General features: G+C 37.9%; 1 protein-coding gene across 6 annotated transcripts in view; it reads right to left on the reverse strand.

The window, feature by feature from the left end:
• The window catches only part of CNOT2 (CCR4-NOT transcription complex subunit 2), a 151,305-nt gene that overhangs the window by 17,392 nt on the left and 116,856 nt on the right, over positions 1-17,057 (reverse strand). For 5 of the 6 annotated variants that reach the window (XM_030548749.1, XM_030548748.1, XM_030548744.1 and 2 more), the window contains 5 exons: positions 14,261-14,340; positions 12,643-12,768; positions 10,656-10,780; positions 7,715-7,835; positions 7,437-7,593 (listed from right to left, as the gene is read on the reverse strand). In XM_030548749.1, the coding sequence (XP_030404609.1) occupies positions 7,437-7,593; positions 7,715-7,835; positions 10,656-10,780; positions 12,643-12,768; positions 14,261-14,340 (609 nt within the window). The remainder of the gene's footprint in view (positions 1-7,436; positions 7,594-7,714; positions 7,836-10,655; positions 10,781-12,642; positions 12,769-14,260; positions 14,341-17,057) is intronic. The other variant, XM_030548747.1, reaches the window with a different exon arrangement.

Consider the following 17,057-nt stretch of genomic DNA (forward strand, 5'->3'; position numbering starts at 1 on the left):
GCGAAAGTTCCGCAGCCACTGTGAATCGTCCCACACCTGCAAAACTATGCGGTCCCACCAGTCTGTGCTTGTTTCCCGGGCCCAAAATCGGTGAGCAATGGGTAGAACCTCCCCCATTACCATCAGGAGCTCCAAAGTGCGGGGGCCTGCGGTTTCAGAGAAATCAGTCTCCAGGTCCTCATCACTCTCGTCGCTGCGCTGCCGTAGCTGCCGCCTCCTCTCCTGCGTTTGCAGTTCATGGTTCAGCATAGACAGCACGAGAATGCGTGAACTGTTTACAACGTCCACGATCGCGGTACTGATCAGACCAGGGTCCATGCTTGCTGTAAAATGGCGTTTGCTCACTTCACCCAGTAAAAAACGCACGAAATGGCTGTCTGCTGCTTTCAGGAAGGGAGGGGGTGAGGCTGTACCCAGAACCACCCACGACAGTGATTTTTGCCCCATCAGGCACTGGGGTAGTAACCCATAATTCCAAGGGTCAGGGAACACTGCAGGAACTATGGGATAGGTACCCACAGTGCAACGCTCCGGAAATCGATGGACGCCTGGGACCATGGACGCACATCACCGACGTAATGTGCCCTAGTGTGGACGCGGAAAATCGATTTTATAAACCCTGCTTTATAAAATCAATTTTATTAATTTCGATTTTAGTCTGTAGTGTGGACGTGGCCTTATTTACTATATTCCATAAGGAAGGTAGATCAATTTTGTTGTGACGTCTGCTAAGTTTTGGAAGAGTTTAAAAAGATTTGACTGTAGCCTTAAAAATTTGGTATAGTGTGCTAAAAACATAAGTAACGGATAACTGTCAAAGCAGTATCTTTGGCTCATGGAACATAGCAATTGCTCTATATTTTGAATTTCTAGCTTTTGGAATAAGCAAGATCCAGGGATAAAAAGAATTCATACAGGCACAGAAAAGCATAAAGCACTGTATTAAGCAGATAACACTCTTATTAAAGGATACAGTAGAACCTCAGAGTTACAAACTGACCAGTCAACCACACACCTCATTTGGAACCAGAAGCTTGCAACCAGGCAGCAAAGACCCCCTTCCCCCCAAAAATGGTGTGTGTGGGGGCAAATACTGCACAATACAGTACTATATTAAACAAACTACTAAAAAAAAATAAAGGGAAAGTAAAAAAAAATTGACAAGGTAAGAAAACCGTTTCTGTGCTTGTTTCATTTAAATTAAGATGGTTAAAAGGAGCATTTATTTTCTGCATAGTGAAGTTTCAAAGCTATATTAAGTCAATGTTCAGTTGTAAGAACTTTTGAAAGAACAACCCTAATGTTTTGTTCAGAGTTATGAACAACTTCTAGTCCAAATGTGTTCGTAACTCTGAGGTTCTGGTTCTACTGTACTTCTGGGGAGTTTACAAATTATTTGGTGAATATTTCAGGAGACTGTCACACTACAAAAGAATGTAAGAACGGATATACTGGGTCACATCAATGGTCCACCTAGCACAGTATTCTGTCTTCCGACAGTGGCCAATGCGAGATGCTTCAGAGGGAATGAACAGAATAGGGCAATTATTGAGCGATCCATCCCCCTATCATCCAGTCCCAGCTTCTGGCAGTCAGAGAGATTATGGACACCCAGAGCACACCCAGATGGTTGTGTCCCTGACAATCTCAGTTGATAGCCACTGATGGACCTGTCCTCTGTAAACTTCTGTTTTTTTTAAACCCTGTTATGCTTTTGGCCTTCACAACATCCCATGGCAGTGAGTTTCACAGGCTGATTGTACACTGTGTCAGAGACTGTACACTGTGTGGAGAAGCAGTTCCTTATGTTTATTTTAAACCTGCTAATTTCACTGGGCAACCCCTGGTTCTTGTTATTTATCCCTTCACATAACACTTCCCTATTCGCTTTCTCCACACCAATTATGTTTTATATTCCTTCCCACCCCTAGTCTCTTTTCTAAGATGAACACTTCCCAGCCATTTTAATCTCTCCTCATATGGAAACTTTCATTCCCCTAATAATTTTTTTGTTGCCCTCTTCTGTACTTTTTCCAATCCTAATATATCTTTTTTTTGAGATAGGGCTCCCAGAACAGCGTGGGTGTACCATGGATTTATATAGGGGCATTATGATTTTTTTCGTCTTATTATCTATCACTTTCCTAATGCTTCCTAACACTACCCTTTTTGACTCCCACTGCACATTGAGCAGATGTTTTCAGACAACTGTCTACAACAACTCATCTCTTCTTTGAGTGGTAACAGCTAATATAGACCCCATCATTTTGTATATATAGTTGGGGTTATGTGCATTACTTGCATTTATAAACATTGAATTTCATCTGCTATTTTGCTGTCTAGTCACCCAGTTTTGTGAGATCTCTTTATAACTCCCTGCAGTCAGCTTTGGACTTAACTATCTTTAGTAATTTTGTATCATCTACAAATTTTGCCACCTCGCTTTGTTTACCTCGTTTTCCAGATTGTTAATGAATATGTTGAAGAGCTTTCTGAACAACCAAGTACACTATATCAATTGAATCAACCATGTCCACATGTGTGCTGACATATTAGACTGGTGAGGCATGATTTCCCTTTACAAGAGCTGTATTGAGTCTTCCCCAACAAATAGCGCTCATCTGTGTATCTGATAATTCTCTTTTGTTACAATATTTTCAACCAGTTTGCCAGGTACTGAAGTTAGGCTCACTGGCCTATGATTGCTGCTGGAGCCTCTCTCAAAAATCAGTGTTATATTAGTTATCCTCCAATCATCTGATACAGAGGCTGAGTTAAACAATAGGTTACATACTACAATTAGTAGTTCTGCAATTTCATATCTGAGCTCCTCCAGATCTCTTGGGTGAATACCATCTGGTTTAGCAATTTATTACAGTTAAATTTATCAGTTTGTTCCAAAACTGCCTCTACTGACACCTCAATCTAGGGCTGTTTCTCAGATGTTTCACCCAAAAAGAATGATGCAGGTATGGGAATCTCCCTCACATCCTCCGCAAAGAAGGCCAATGCAAAGAATTAATTTAGCTTCCTCACAACAGCCTTGTCTTTCTGCGGTGCTTCTTTAAGTACCACTGATTGTCTGGCAGGCTTCCTGCTTCTGATACAGTTTAAAAAAAATTCTGTTAGTTTTAGTGTCTTTTGCTAGTTGCTCTTCAAATTATTTTTTGGCCTGCCTAATTATACTTTTACATTTGACTTGCCAGAGTTTATGTTCCTTTCTATTTTCCTCAGTAGGATTTGACTTTCAATTTTTAAAGGATGGTTTTTTGCCTCTAGCTGCCTCTTTTACTCTGTTTAGCCGTGGTGGCACATTCGTGGTCCTCTGTTTATATTGTTTTGTTTTGAATTTGGGGTATACATTTAATTTGAGTATCAGAGGGGTAGCCGTGTTAGTCTAGATCTGTAAAAAGCGACAAAGAGTCCTGTGGCACCTTATAGACTAACAGACATATTGGAGCATAAGCTTTCAAGCTTTTGTGGGTGAATATTCACCCATGAAAGCTTAGGTTCCAATATGTCTGTTAGTCTATAAGGTGCCACAGGACTCTATCATTTAATTTGAGTGTCTATTACAGTGTTTTTAAAAAGCTTCCATGCAGTTTGCAGGCATTTCTCTTTTGTGACTATTCCTTTTAATTTCCATTTAACTAGCCTCTTCATTTCTGAGTAGTTCCCCTTTTTGAAGTTAAATGTTTCTGTGGTCAACTTTGTTGACATTTCCTCTTCTCCCCGGGAAGTTAAATTTAATTACACTATAGCTGCTATTACTGAGTGGTTCAGCTATATTTACCTCTTGAACCAGATTCTGTGCTCTGCTTAGGACTAAAACAAGAATTGCCTTTCCCCTTGGGGGTTCCAGAACTAGCTGCTCCAAGCAGCAGTCATTTATGGTGTCTAGAAATTTTGTTTCTGCATCCTGTCCTTGACATGTATCTAGTCAATATGCGGTTAGTTAAATCCCCATTATTATTGAGTTTTCAATTTTTGTGGTCTCTCTAATCTCCCTGAGCATTTCATAGTCACTGTCACCATCCTGGTCTGGTTGTCAGTAGTATATTGCTACTAGTATACTCTTATTAATGAAGTATAGAACGTCTATCCACAGTTTGATTCATTTAAGATATTTACTATATTTGATTCTATTCTTTCTTTCACATGTGATGCCACTCCTCCACCAGCACAACCCACTTTGCCATTCCTATATATTTTATACCCTTGTATTATCATGTTCTATTGATTATCATTGTCCAGCAAGTTTCTGTGACGTCTATTATATCAATACCCTCATTTAATACAAGGCACTCAAGTTCATCCATTTCAGTATTTAGACTTCTAGCATTTGTATAAAAGCACTTATAAGATGTGTCAATATTTAGCTGACTGCCTTCATGTGACGTAACTGAACAGGACTCTTTCGTTTGACTGTTTCTCTTCAGTTCCTATCAGTACTTTATCAACTTCCATTCTCTCTAAAACTCAAAGATGGAGGGGGGGTCAGCTCAAAGAGTTTGAAAACAGCTCAGGGTACAGCAAGTGGGGTACCTGAGGGCTATGTGCAGGCAGGGGATAGCTAAGGATTGTGTGCAGGCAGTGGGGTAGTTCAAGGTGCAGGGAGAGGGGCAGCTAGGGAGGAAAGGAGATGGTGTGTGTGGGGGATGGAGCTGCCCTAGGATTGCCCTGCTCTGGCAGTGTAGTTTTGGGGAGAGGGAGGCAACATCCCCAACTCTGCTCATGGGCTCAGGGCTTCTGCCCTGTGGGGAGGACCAGGGATCAGGGCTCCAGAATTCAGCCCCGCTGCTCCAGGCTTCAGCTGTGTGGGGGGTGCAAGACATCGAGGCTTCAACCGCGTGGGTCCTGGCTTCAGGCCCACGGGAGCTGCTGGGGCTCGGGCTCTGGGTTTTAGCCACGGGGCCCTAGGCCTCCCTGAAAGGGTTCGCAGATACCCTCTCGAGAACGGCTGATTTAAAGCACAGTGATGACTGACTGTCACACTAGGCAAAAACGTATCACTAACATTGAGGGCAGTAAAATAAAATAGCAAATCTTTTATCTTTATCATCAACTGCATAAGCTCCAAAACCAGACTAAAAGCAGGTATTACAATACAAATATATATATATGGATCAAATGTTGTGACTTAAATAATATGCATCCAAGGAAGATAGTAAATACTCTGCATGAAACGATTTCCTATTAAAAACTAAAAAAATCCAGTTAACTAATTACCAACAATCATGGCAACAAATTGGTAATATCCTGCATAGATATGTATATTAACAAGTTGGACTTTAATCAGATAGAGGAGATGCATAGCATACCAATAAACCACCACAATAAAGTACCTTTAATTTCGTATATTGACACCATGAAAAATGTCATTCTAAACCATTACTATTTTTTAGCACTTCAACAGTACCAAATAAAAACTAGCTTTATATTGAAGTCTTACACTGACTATAACCAAAGCTAAAAATAACCTGAGATTTAGATGAAAGGATTTTAAATGCTAGTTTTACTAGCAAAGAGTGGGACAAAATTGTACCAAAAACTCAAATATTCAGTTACATGTGCTAAATTACACTTAAATCTACTTTAAAATACTGAATTCAGATGTACTTTCCTCTAAACAGATGGTTCAAACATAGCCTTTCTGAAGGCAATCTGTATTGGAAATATCAAACAACTCTGATATTGCGCACAGCCTCGAGATGCACCTACTCAGACCATCAAAATTAAATCAATGCTAAAAATTATGGAGCTAGTAATGAGAAGAGTTATTTCTTAGTATAGCTATTTAAAACTTTCATGTTCTCAGTGAAGTAGAAAAATCCATCACACTCAAACAAGAAGTCATCTGTAAGAGCAGCACTAAGTCTTTTCATTCTGCAGAATCTAAATCCAGTTAAGGTGCACGAGTGTGGTTCTGAGAATATCAGTGGAACTCTGTGTAAGCTTGAAAGCTCTTCTCTCTCACCAACAGAAGTTGGTCAAATAAAAGATATTACATCACCCACCTTGTCTCTCTAATGGAACAATGTTCTGAAAAAACGTTGAGAAATGCACTACGGAGTAATTCCTGAAAATAATCAATTTACATGAGGGATATATATAAATTAGTGCTAATTACTGTATAAAGAGTGCAGATTCCAGAATGCCACTTTTTTCTTTTTACTCTTTCTTGTTTCATCTTGTTTTACACACTCTTTCTCTCTCCAATCCTTCTTGAACTCACATACATATCTATTTCATGTGTATATAATCTGAGAAATGTGAAGTGCAAAGAATTTCTTTCATCTATATGTACCATTCCAATCTGGTTTTGCTGGTTGGTTTATTGTGTGCATTCATAAAATTTCAAGAAACATAGTACACAAATATTTGATGAAAAAAGACCTTTCTTTTTTTTTTTGAGAGCGAGAGAATAAACTATGAAGTTCAGCAAGGTTCTTCCGTAGGTGGGTCATGCATCAAATATCTTTTAGATGAATTATGTTTTTAGTACTCTGTTTATCAGGTTATGCAGAGTAAACAAAATCTTTAGAGCTCCATGTCCCAAGTTTGCCCATGCAGCTCACAAAACATGAGGTAGGATTGTAATTCTGCAATCCAGCTGGAGTAAGAGATAGTATTCCGCTGCCCCAGAAGCAAGGTAAGAAAGATGTGACTCTTGTTTCCTGCTTTTCCCTTGATCTATATGACTTCCCACTTTACAGCAGCTCAAGTATGTGGGCAGATGTGTTGGGGAGGGCAGAGCCAATACTTCACTTACTTCCCATATGTATGGAAGTAGCAGCAGCAGCATGCCAGCAGGTGCTCCCCTCTTGCCTCCCAACACAGGCTCTGGTGAGGTGGGTAGTCCACGTGGAGGTGTAAGAGATTCTTTAAAATCCCTTACTGCCCTGTGATATCATGGTGGAGGGCTACAATTATGCACATGAAGAATATAAAATAGCTAGTGGACTGGAAGTTAACTTCAAGGGTATACTGCTCTTGAAGATAACAATACAACTATACAATGCAACTACGAAGGTGTACTGTTTGTTATTACATCAGTGTAAGTTTAACTTACAATAAAAATGCTGCCTGATCATTAAATGTAAATATCCTTAAGGAAAATTTTTATTTAAAAAAATAATTTATGCATGAAATTTATTAACAACACACTAAAGCTTTCCTGAAAAAATCCTTAACAAGTTAAGGGAGTAAGGAGAGCCTCCTAGCTTACTGAAAGCTTGCAAAACAAGATCTCAATATGCCTGGAAGCACAGTTCTCTTATTAATGCAAGCTTTACTTTACTGTCACTGCATTTTCAAATTTAATTTGTCAAAGTATCTGCAGTTTTTTTATATTCATGTGAACTAAATGAACCCAATATTATGAACAGCAACATAATTACAATGAAACTGATGACAGTATTGAAAATAGAACTTACTCAGGAGAGTTAAGATTGAGACCTAGTGTTGTTAAGTCACTTCCTAATGCAAGATGTACCATTCCCGGGTCCGTCTCTGCTGCCCTGATGAATGTTAACAAGCCAATCATTCCAAACTGGTCCGTCACCATCCCTTGAGGAATGTTGGTAACCCGACCTGGGCAAGAACAACAAAATTAAATTTTCTCCTTTCAAAAAGCAGAGGAATCAGCAAGATCATCTGAAAATATTTTCAAGTGATTTATCAAAAAAAAAAAAAAAAAAAGGCTCAAGTATACCATCAGGTAGCACCTGGATCCCTTTTTTCTGCTGGTTGTTGTTTTGCGTTGTTGAACTTTTATCTCCAGGGAATTTGGGTCCGTCCGCACTAGAAGATGTTTTGCCTGATGTACTCAAATTCTATTAAGAAACAAGTAATTTGTGCAAATTAGCATAATAGAAAACAAAGCAACATGGAAAACTTGGTTAAGCAGCCCTTCTGAATCAAGCGCTTTTCAAAAGCCATCGACAGGACCATACATGTACAGGCTGAAGTCTGTTCAATTATGCATATCCCAAAAGAAATTAAGTCACAAGGTAATTCAGTTTTAAGTTTTCAAAGAAAAAAACCCGGTATTTGGGGGGGAAAAAAAAAAACAAACCAAAGGAGTTAAAAACAAAGATGTAATTTTCCATACTTTTCAGGGTTTACTTATGAGCAAAATGTAAACCGCAGCTCTGTGTCAGTTGAAGTCCTCGTGTTCTGTTACCAATCTGTGATTAATGCCTTCGTTATTTTTACAATCCCTAAAATAAAAACTTCTCCCAAATCTATAATCTCAAATTTAAAAGGTCAGGATATTTAAATATTTTATACACACTTGGAGCAGAACAGTAAACTGTTGCATTTCTAAACGAGTGCATGGCACAGGAGGTGCTCGTGAGCCCTTCGCTTCACAGGCCAGCCAACAGTCTCGTCTCCACATAGAGAGCCTCTCTGAGCTGCAGTGGCTAACACTGGATATAAATAACGGGACCAATTACAGAAGCAAGTAAACTACAGCTGATACTCACCAGTTAGGAAAGAGGTATAACACTATGTTTGACAAGAAAACTGTATAAAATGTTTGCTCTCTACTGCAAATTGTTTTTCTGTCGTCATTTCTATTTACTATTTCTACAATACCATAGAATGCAGGGTGCCACACTAACAGGATACTACTCTGAAGAGCTCGATGTCTAGAGAAGATATCACAGGAAGGGACAATAAAAGAAATTAAAGATGCGTCCAAAAGGCCGTTTGGTGCGCAGCAAGTTCAGGTGTAAATCTACAGTACTTCAGCATGCTGCATCCTAATTGCCCACATGGATCTTGCTGCTCCACACTAAAAAGTATTCTTGTGTGCACTGACATACTGCTGCTTCAAATGGCAGAACATCAGTGTATCAGGACATACTGCCTGCATAGTACTATAACTCTTTGACAAGACAACTTTTTATAGAATCACATAGCATCAGTTTAATTTTTATCCAATCCTTCTCGGAGCTTCTACCTCCTGTTTCTCAGTACTGTCAAACCTTAACAGCTTTCTCCAGGGAATGAAAAATGAAGAATTTGACCTCACAGATAGCAGGCAATGAAGTGGCTTCACTCCCATATCTTTCAACAGCTTCTTGGATGCTGCAAAAGCTTTATACTACTTCAAAAAAACAAGTGTGTAAAGTGGATAAATGCTAATTTTGGCAATCTGAATGGTTGAATCTCCCATGGTTACAGCGATTCATGATACTGCATGGAAAAATTCCAAATGGTATATAGTGCTAGTACAGATCTAGGATATTTCCCTTTTTGGCAGCTTCTTCGTAGAGATTATTGTGTGGGAAATTCTATGAATCATCTAAGCTCAAAAAGTTAATCATTAACCCAAAACTGGTTGTACATAGTTGAGATCAACCACTCTGAAATGCCCATTAAAGTACAGATTCTAGGATTTTTTTTAATTAGCCATTTTGCTAATCTAATTTGTATTATCAAATCAGCTCCATGATCTCACATGCACCAGGACTGTGGTTTTAACTGGTGAGATAGTTACTCTGTTTTACTTGTAAATCCCCTGAATTTAATTTTTATGGTTTCCATGGGACACTACATACTACCTATAGTTTATTAATGAAATTTACAATCAAAGAACTTGAGTTGGATTAAACAGTTCCTATACTCATGGCTTGCTGCCACATTAACCAAAGAGGGAAAAAAATCTTTTTACAAGTTTATTCCTATTTAAATGTCCAGTAAATACCATATATGTAAAAATATGAGTGACAAACCAGAATCACAAAAACCCACCAATATTTGCCAAAACTTGCAATAATCCAACTACACTGGAATATGGATATCTTAGGACAAACAACCCCAAACCATGCAATTACACTATTAAATTCACATTGCTATAGATACCAATATTACCAAACTTTCAGAGTCAATAAAATTATACATGTAAATATATAATAACTAAAAGGATGCAGAATAGTCTTGTGCTTAAGACAAGGTATTAGGAGTTAGAAATCCTAATTCCTGACTATGACACAGATTTCCTGTGTGATATTTGGTTAAGATCACTTTATCTCTGTGCCATTATTTCCCTATCTGTAAAAAAAAATGGGGAATATTTACCTACCTCAGGGACATTGCAAGACTTAACTCATTAAGTTTGTAAAGAATTTTGAGAACCTCAGTGGAAGGTGCTGTACTGTGGAAAGTATTATTGGAGAAAGTAACATGTGAATCTAGCTAAGAAGAGGGATCTGAACTGGAAGTATTTCCCTATGTTAAAACTCAGCACTGGGAATTTTAGAACAATTATATCTTGATTCTAGAAGCAAACTTTGTGAGGTATACCTGAAAGAAACAATTAAACTCAGTTTTTCTATCTCCAAAAGTGTACATAACAGTATACAGGACTTTTTTGAAACTGAGAAAGTAATTTGATTCTCCCCCACCCAATAATCTGTTATCAAGGTCATTTTCACGGTCAGAAGGCAACTGATTCCCCAGGGGAGCCAATCTGCATAGTACATATAGTGATATTTCAATTACTGAGTAGTTTATAGAAGACCTCTTAAAATTTGTCACCCTGAAGTGCAAGTATATTCAAATTGCTTTACTGCCAATTTTAAACTAAGTTGTTGAAAAACAAACATCACTGGAGAGAAAAAAATGAAGTTTTAACATTTACTTACAGATTTACTGTCATCATTACTTGATGTTGGATCTTTGTAACTGGAACCTGGTAATGCTGGAAAATCTTCATTGTGTATTGAGAAGTCCTGGGATTGCTCACTTGCTGGTTTTGTTACCATTCCAACTACAATCCAAATGAGAGCAAATACAATATTAATAACTATTATGAAAACATTTTTCTGCTGCTGCTTTTATAAGTGATTGGGTACAGTGCAACGGACTTTAAAAGAACAGGAAATATGAAAAAATGAAAGTGTGTTGGTTTACTGGAACTGTACGTCACTGACTCAGTTCTCTTATTTAAATTAGATGTAGTAGAAAACTTTGGCACCAAATTCATAACTAGCACAACTGAACTGTTTTTATGGAAGTTACACTAAGAATTAATTATGCCCAATAGTATTACTATTATTAACACTGAACATCTTATACAAAATCTGAATAAGCAGAAGAACCCTGAGAGGAGTTTTTAAAATGATATTAAAGCAATTTGATAAAAAGAATACAGATTTTTTTTTTTATTGAAATGGGTTTTCCTTTAAATTCTGAAAATGTTTTCTGAAATTTGGTTAGGCTTATATATTTTAAGTAGATATGCAGGTAATCTGCAATAGAACATCATCACTATATTATACTTGCCAGTGACTTAAACAGTAGGAAAAATGCAAGTCTACAGATATCAGCTGGCCTCAGTGCTCTGACCCTAATTTCAGAAAAGTAGGTCATTCATACTGGAAAATCAGACTGAAGAGAAGGACTGAAGAGAAGCATTATTTATTGTACCAATTTAAAAGACTCCAGGGGTCAACCTCTTGCCCAGACATACAGAAATAATATAGTAATCTGGCTGCAAATTACTCCTCAAACCTCTGATGCAGGGTAAGTGCAGATAGAAGGAAACCTAGAGCTCATGTTCCAGAGGTTCTGGATAGGTGTAGATGAGCTAAAGCGTATACATTGTTGAGATTAGACATTTTCCAGTGTTCTGAGGTCAAGAAGAGATCAAAGCTCCCTTTTTTTCAAGTTAGGAAATCGGTTTACTGAATCCTGTTTCTTCTTTCTTCTGAATAAATGGACTCTGGCACTTATAGACGCAAATAAGATCTTTTAGCAAAATGCTGATTGATATCCTAAAGGTAACAGAGCTTTTTCTGTCAGAAATTTGGAAAATGAGCTAAAAAAACTTAATACCTTCTTTCTTGTAGAGCCTAAGTGATATGCAGAAGTGATATGAAGTACAAACATATATTAAGGAACAAGAAAAAATTGTACTTTGAGGCGAAGCTACCCTGATGAATTATACTAGAAATCACATGAGCAAAGATAATTTTTTAACTATTCTACAAGTAGTTCTATTGCATAAGATATCTATTTAGTAATTTAAAAAAAAAAATCAATAAGCATGAAGTACTGTGATCACTATTAAAAAGTCAATAGGTAGCACAGTATAGGAGGAAACTGTAGCATCTCTGATATGATGTTACATCTCTTAGCAAATGCTGAATTTTTAATGTTAAATAACTGTACCAGTCACATTTTATTTCTAAAATAAACTATTTACAAGGTACACCGAGACAATTTGACCAACAGGCATCTAAAAGATAGCTTCAGTTTTTTGTTTCCTATCAAACTGCCTATTTAAAAATATGCATATCCAGACTGTAAAAAAAAAATTGCCAGTTTTCAATCAAAGGTGAATTTAAACAGCTGAGTTATAATAACTTGCAACATGTTTGAAGTCAACTTCCAACTGCTGAGATGTTGGGTAATGTTTTCAAAAGCTTCAAGATGACTAGACTGTAAGTGTCTCAGTCACTTTTGAAAACATGACTTAGGAGCCTAAGTCTTATTGACGGTCAATGGGATCTAGGCACTTTTGAAAATGTTACTCACTGTCTCATAACAACATATTACAAACCACCATAGGCGAATCAGGCAAGTAAATGTTTATTTTATTCAACCAAGTTTTCAGAAGTACATTCTTACCATAGGGAGCCCTTCCAGCTAATGGGTTTATTAATGGAGTTGGGTTGCCACTTCCTTCCCTTCTATTTCTGTCTGCTAGTGCTGGAAAATCTGAAAGGTCCAGTCCTGTCACATTTTCACTTCCATCTAAAATAAAAAGCACTCTGTTTTTTTAACTACCTTGAATTTTTTACACAGGTACTGCAATACATGAAATCAAGTTTTTCTTCATAAAACAATAAAAGGATCAGAAATATTTTCTTTTCATGAACACGTACATTCAAATAAACTGATTTGGTTAAAATGTTCAACAAACACCACCTGCTGTCACCAAGATGTGATTTCCATGGTTTACAGTGCTAGCAACAGATGATATGCTGAAGAAATAAAATCCCACCACTAAAAGGTAGGAGAACACTTCATTTTCTCTTCACATTTCTATCAGTATTCTGTATGAATTAAAAAAAAAAAAGAAAAAAAAAAGAAGCCTAGATGACAAGGCTAGGCTATAGAGCATTTTTTGTTTTTAAAATAACAACTCAATAATATATGCCAAGAGTCATGAATATGACACTGTACCTGTAAATTACAGGACTGAAGTTATCAGTGGTTCCATAGTGGGAAAGAAAGGCAGCACTAACAGGGAACTAGCAAGAGAAGGGCTTGGAGAGGGGAAGTAGTAGTAGTATCAGTGGCAGCACGGTTAATTGCTACTAACTCAGGACAAGGCATGAATTATGATTTGGACCTGGTATCAGAGTATATACAGATTTTGAATTATAGGTTTATAATGCCATTACAGGGCTCTAGTGACTACACAAACCATTTAGGCATTACCCTTTTACTTTATGACATCATCAGTATTTTAAAGATGTAATTATAACCTTGTAGTTATACACAGAAAGTTGAGTATAGCCGTACATACCTAAAGTAAAGCATTTATCTGGATGATTTTATATATAGTTTTCTTAATACAAATGAACAGTCTGGAATTCCTCGAAACTGTCACAAACCGGATTACTGATTTAAAAGGATCTTTTTTTTTTTTATAACCGTGTAAGAGGAGTTGGAAATAAGGGAAGATCTAAAAATAGCTTTTAAATAAGTTGTTCACCATAATATTTTTATACTAAACGGATACTTCCCCCCCACCTACAGATTAATGAACATTTAACAGGATCATCTCTTTGTTGTTCCTGTATCTTTAAATTATTTTTGACATTGAAACTGGCTGTTATGAGTGTGAGTGTGAGTGGGTGTGTGTGTGTGCTCAAATATAAACAAACTATTTTTAGTGTAATTTAAGTTTTTCTACTGTCTTTAAGAGTAATATAAATATTAATTTTGAGTATAATTTCAGAAGTGTTATTTTTATGCCATTTGCTACTACCGAAATGTATTTTGTATTTTCCATATGATCTTAAAAGCTGAATTACACATTTGTCACATATTAAATGTCAGTGTTCCAATTTATGTGCATACTCTTAAGCAATGGGAACAATTCTGTACAAATTCATTAAGCATAATTACAAAAATTCACAATTATAGATACAATATCTTTAACAATTTGGGGTTTTAACCGGCTAACATATATACCTCCTATTGTATTTCATACTCTATCTATTTAAAGAAAACTCACCTGTTCCATTAAAAATGTTACTTGATAAGGAGTTATTCATTCCAAATGCCTGATTCCTGTTCATTCCAAATCCAGACATACTGTGCACAAAAAGAAAAAATAAACACTTTCTAACTTCAGCTGAGTGAGAGAAAGCAAGACAAGGAAGGCAAATGAAGAGACTTCATTAACACCTCACCTGAGCTACTACAGGCTAAGAAACCTGCGTTCATCTTTCAAATTCAGTTTTCACTGTTTTATATTTTGCACTTATCAAATTTGTATAAACAGGGCAATTAATCAAGACAATTTTATTATAAATTTCTAATAGAACATTAAGAAAAATGCTAAGATTTAACAACAGAGCCATAGGCATTAAAATAAATAGTTCAGAAGTGATTCATGACAAAGTCGATATATCTATAGATAAATAGAATACAGTAGATACCATCTTTACTTTGCTAAGGTATACGATACAATAAAGTCCACATGGTATTTTGACAAGAATCTTGGCTTGATCTGTCCAGGCTAACTCCTAGTTTCTCTCATGCTTTATTAAGAAAGGCAATTAGGCCAAGGTCTAAAAAAATGAAAAAGTAAAAAAGGCAATCCCCCTTAACCTTTTGCGTTTACAGTTTCCTATATGTGGGTACACATCAATCAGAGAACTAGACAACTTGCTTTGCCTACTAGCAGCAATAATCACCATAGGAGGGGCAAGAGAAACTACTTTCAGTTCCCCTAACACGGTTCAAGAGATTGAGTAGGGGAACAATAAGTGCAGAATGACCCTGCTCAGTTTGGCTTCAGCAAGGTGGTGTATTTGGAATACATCAAACCCCATCTATCAGCCACTTGAAGAAACAGATTTCTGGCATCTTCTGGAATTCTAAATCAGGTGAGAGCACTGACAAGACAGTCAGTCAATCTTGATGTTAGTTAGTAAGGGCATGCAATACAGCCTGCTGATATATAGCACTTTTCACACAACACATCTCAACAAATAAAATCCAGCAATTAAAAGAATCCTCAGACTAGGGATTTCAGAGAGATACAAGAGGTCAGACAGCAAGAGAAAAAATTGCCCCACAGTTATTTTTTACCTGTATGTTATCCAACTTTCTACCAATACATACTGCTGCCTCTTTAGGAAAATGGAGGTAGCTGATGAGGAGAAAGTTAAATATTCTATAAATTTTGAAATAGCCAACACATTGTTCAAATTGGGGAAAATGTTTAGAGAATATTTTATGGAAGTGATTATCAAATTATGTGACCATCAAGAAAACTCATCAAATCTTCATGAAGTTTTTAAGTTTATTCACAATAGTACTGATATCTGTAAATTTAGTGTTAACAGTAGCATCTGTAGTATAATTTAACATGTGTATTTATAGACTTGTGTGTATATATTTGCCTTTAAAGTCAAGTGAATAACCCCACACTGGAAATATTTTCAATAAAAAATGCAACCTGGATACTAGTCATTATCCCTTTCTAAATGGGAGAGGGATGCAAGAAGAAAGCATATGATGTATATACATAAAAGATGAAGACAAGAATTCAAAAGCTACTGCAGACTGGGATTTCATCATCTCTGAATTACTGCTGAAAACTAAGAAAAGGGGCAACTCAAATAATGTTAATGAGGTTTTGTTTTGTTTTTTAAAAATAACATTAATTTATTTGCCCCTTTACTTGCTGATATTCATTACAGCAAACATGCTGAGGTAACCTATGGAGCCGGGGTGGACAAAGTTTTTGGCCTGAGTTGTGCAGCTGTATGGAGGGCTGGGTAGGGAAGGCTGTGCCTCCTCAAACAAACAGCCTACTCCCCCTGTCTGGCCCCTCCCACTTGCCGCCCCCTGACTGCCCCCCTCAGAACCTCTAACCCATCCAACCCCCTCTGCTCTTTGTCTCCTGACCACCCCCTCCCAGGACCCCACCCCTACCCACCCACCCTCCGCTCCCTGTCCCGACTGCCCTGAACCCTATCCACACTCCCGCCCCCTGACAGGCCCCCTGGGACTCCCACACCTATCCAACCCCCCTGTTCCCCATCCCGACTGCCCCCCCAACCTCCGCCCCATCCTCCCGTCCCCTGACTGCCCCCTATGACTCCGTGCCCCTTATCCAACCCGCCCACTCCCTGCCCCCTTACCAGGCTGCTCAGAGCAGTAGGAGCTCGCAGCCATGCCGCCTGGCCGGAGCAAGACATGCTGCCTGCACTGCTCGGGAGGAGCAGTGAGCCAGAGCACTGGCGGCGCACCGCGCTGAGGCTGAGGGAGAGGAGCTGGGAGCTAGCTTCCCTGGCTGGGAGCTCAGGGGCCGGGCAGGATGGTACTGAGGGCCGGAGGTGGCCTGCGGGCTGTAGTTTGACCACCTCTGCTATAGAAAGGACCAAAAGACCCCTCCCATGCCACAGGGCAGGGATCTGAACTACTGCTGCCACATCCCTAGTGTGGCTGGCTGAGGAGATCATCAAGATCTTTACTTGAAGTGGATAGGAATTGTACAAACTAAGAGATTAAAAACATTATTTTAAAATCTCTCTCCCTCTCATTCTTTTTTTACATAATGTTGGGTTGGAGAAGGCATATGACTGACATGAATTAATTTGCAAACAGTACAAAGAGATTTAAATGAAGAAAGGGTGAGGATTGGGAACACTGACATTGGGTGGACATACTACCATAAGTGTGGAAAAGCAGTAATAACCAAACTACAGTTATGATTCTTTTTAATCGTCTATATAAACAGATAACTTCAAAATCAACATAAACCAAACATAACAGTAACACAGCGTAAGATAAGTTAC

Source organism: Gopherus evgoodei, chromosome 1, assembly GCF_007399415.2.
Source record: "Gopherus evgoodei ecotype Sinaloan lineage chromosome 1, rGopEvg1_v1.p, whole genome shotgun sequence".
In the NCBI taxonomy this organism is placed as follows: domain Eukaryota; kingdom Metazoa; phylum Chordata; order Testudines; family Testudinidae; genus Gopherus; species Gopherus evgoodei.